The 3,059-nt window shown below is 41.8% G+C and overlaps 1 protein-coding gene across 1 annotated transcript in view; it reads right to left on the bottom strand.

Annotated features, from left to right (window-relative positions):
* Window positions 1–1,528: 1,528 nt before the first annotated feature.
* The window catches only part of RAG2 (recombination activating gene 2), a 1,631-nt gene continuing 100 nt past the window's right edge, over window positions 1,529–3,059 (bottom strand). Inside the window, 1 exon segment of the mRNA XM_010082640.1 lies at window positions 1,529–3,059. This exon segment is cut by the window's right edge and continues 32 nt beyond it. Coding sequence (XP_010080942.1) covers window positions 1,529–3,059 — 1,531 coding nt within the window.

Genomic DNA, 3,059 nt, shown 5'->3' with positions numbered 1-3,059 from the left:
TGAGCTGCAAAGGTTTCAAGGGGAGTACTGTGCATCCACATCTGTGCCGATTGGAATACTGTGTGACACATGCTGCTTTGTAAAGGAGTGGCTGCTCAGGGTCTGCTCAGAGCGATCAAATGGCTGACAGATGCTCCTGTTTTTCATTTTTATTCAGGGGTCCAGCATGAGAGCTGGACTGTCCGTACTGAGCTATTGTTGGCTCACAAATGTTGAGCTGATGGTATTGATTTTTTGAAAAGACATTTGGAGCAGTAGTAAAAATGAAAAATAAAGTCAAGAATGATGAGGCTTTACAACTAGCCAATAAAATAACACACAAAAAAGTTAGTAAACTCTTGGGCTATTCAACCTTGACAATGTCCTTTTCAATCTGAGTCCAATCTTCTCCTCATGCTTTTGAGCAGCCAGTTGCATTTGTTTCCACCCTCACAATGCTCCACTGGCTCAGTGAGTCACTCTGAGCTACAGCTTGCACTTTTGAGCTTTCACATCCTACACAGTCACCCTGGGAGAGCAGAGAAAGAAATGTGTAGCGGAGGACCTGGAGTAAATGATTAAAAGTCCTGTTCATCAGAAGGAACTTATTCTGAAGTCAATGTGAGCTCACACCATGGGGCAGCTGTGAAGCTAGATGCCTTATCAGACTTCAGATGGACCTCCCAAGCACACCTGCTGTCCCTTTGTAGCCTCTGGTATTTACAGGGTTTGATTTACCCCATGAGTAGGTGAAAAAAATGCAGTATTTTTTATTAAAAACTTTATTATAATCTTACTAGAGTTTTAGAAAGACCAACGCAAACCCATTGTTGAGTACAGTGGTTTACAAAAACAATTTGATTTTCACCATGAGATGATATTCCACAACTGTAGCCAAAACCGACATACAACCATTCAGTACCTCCCAAAATCAAAAATTAATAGTCCAGAATTAAATGCTCCATATGTAAGCTTTCCATAATGGAAGTCCCTGAAGAAAACGGACCTTCAGTGTCTGAATATGTTATTACTTCTGACACAAGGGACTTAAGCCACCACTTTAGTTTAAAACGGGAGAAATTAGTCTAATTTTATTTCATTACTCCAACATAAAATTGGAGTAATGCAGTTATAAATTAGGCCAAATATTTCTAGAACTACTCACTAAGATAAAAAGATAAAATGGGTAATATAATGTTCTTTATGGACAGATGCTAACGCCACTGAGTACACGGAATAATGTCTTAATACTACCAGCAGTTCCATTAAACTCCCTGAGGGAGTAAGTTAAAGCATAAAATACAGCACAAAGTTACCAGTATCTGTTTGCACAATGCCCTCTAGGATGTTGCCCATCTGGATATTAGAAAAATACACATAAGATAAATTAATGAGCTTTGGAAGGTAACTGAAATATTGAGATAAGTGAAATCAATTAAATAAAAAGATCTCTTCAAGCTCTAATAACCCATTCTGCTTCAACCATGCCTATCTGTCTTTGATTGTGATTTAACTTTGTCCCAGGTGAATACAAATCAGCAGCGTCAATCTATTCAAACAATCTCCGAAGAAAGGACTTTTTCACGGGTGTTGTTAACTTCATGGTTGCCTTTCTGCGCAATGGTTTCAAGGGTTGCTTTTTCAGGTGCACCACCTTTTTGGGAGTTTGTAGCCCTTTATTCAGGTCAACATGCTCGTTGCAGAAGTACTTGACATTTGCTTCTGAGAGACGTAGGAGCATGCTCTCTGAGAGATCCATACATTGCGCATGGACCCAGTGGCCAGCCCCACTGGAACACAGGATCATTGCAGGCTTGTTGAGTTCTGTTGAATAGAAAGGGACCCAGGTGTTAATGTCAATGTTACAACTGGCACAGCAGGTGATCCAGTAGCCCGTTTCTGATTCATCCTCTTCATCATCTTCATTGTAAGTGTCAGTATCATTAGCATCAAAGCTACTGGCCTCAACACTAAAACAAAACTCTTCCGAATCTTCAAACGGAGTGGAGTCTCCAGGGTCTTCAGTTGATGTCTGGCTGCAAATTTGTGCTGTCAGTTCTTCCTCTTTGTCCTCTTCTGCTCCTTTGCATCTCAAAATATAGAAGTAGTTTGACTCTGAGATTAACTGTTTGTTGGCCCCCGGAATGCCCAGCAATACAGATCCTTTGCCCATATCACAGCCAAACCACATCCTGCAGTGTTTAATATCTGCTGTCCAGTCTGGGCTCGCCTTTTCAACAATCTCTATCTTATTATCTTCCAGAACTATGGTGTTACACTCCAACCGTTTCTGGTTGTCCGACTGGTAGCCTCCAACAAGGACAAATTCCGTATCACCGGTTTGAGTCACTATAGCGCTTGACACAGATATCCCACCTGGCAAGATTGTGCAGGTCACGGCTGGGCTGCCCAGTGGGAGATCAACTTTTAGCTTGTACAAGCTGGGGGACCTGGTGTTATTTTGAAGCGAATGGCCTCCCAAAATGTAGATGGTATCATTTCTGGCAACTGAAACATGGAAAGAAATTCCATCTTGAAGCTCTGGAAGTACGTAGGATGTACAGCATCCAAACTCAAAATCCACGAGAAACACAGATGGCAAACAATCAACTACGCTGTTCCATTTTTCAGTGGTTCTTTGTGCAAGAGGAGTATAGCATCTCCCTCCAAATATAACACTTATGCTTTTTCCTCGGCTATGAACTACGTTAATTGAATGGCCATATCTAGCTTCAGGAACATCTCCACCTAGGTCTTTCTCAACGCATTGGAATGTGGTTTTCTTGCTATTTTTGCTTACCAGACTCATAATGTAAATCTTATCAGAAAGGTCATTGTTAGGTGTTTTCCCACCGTGGATGATATACTGGCACTCATCAGAGCCCGCATGGCCTCTGAGCCTGCAAAGAGCAGGGTAGCGGAGAGGAGGGAGGTAACAGGAGTCTTTAGAGAAGAAGGCAGGTTTCATTTTGAGCTCATTCTGATTTATATCAAGGAGGAAAACACCAGTGGGACAGGATCTCTTTGGCCATCCTTTCTGCCCAAAAAAGAAAACGTGCCCATCAAAATTCAGGGGCGAG

The sequence above is a fragment of the Pterocles gutturalis genome, unplaced genomic scaffold, assembly GCF_000699245.1.
Source record: "Pterocles gutturalis isolate BGI_N339 unplaced genomic scaffold, ASM69924v1 scaffold48339, whole genome shotgun sequence".
NCBI lineage: Eukaryota > Metazoa > Chordata > Aves > Pterocliformes > Pteroclidae > Pterocles > Pterocles gutturalis.
Note: the sequence above shows the minus strand (reverse complement) of the source record. Positions and strands in the feature narration are given on the sequence as shown.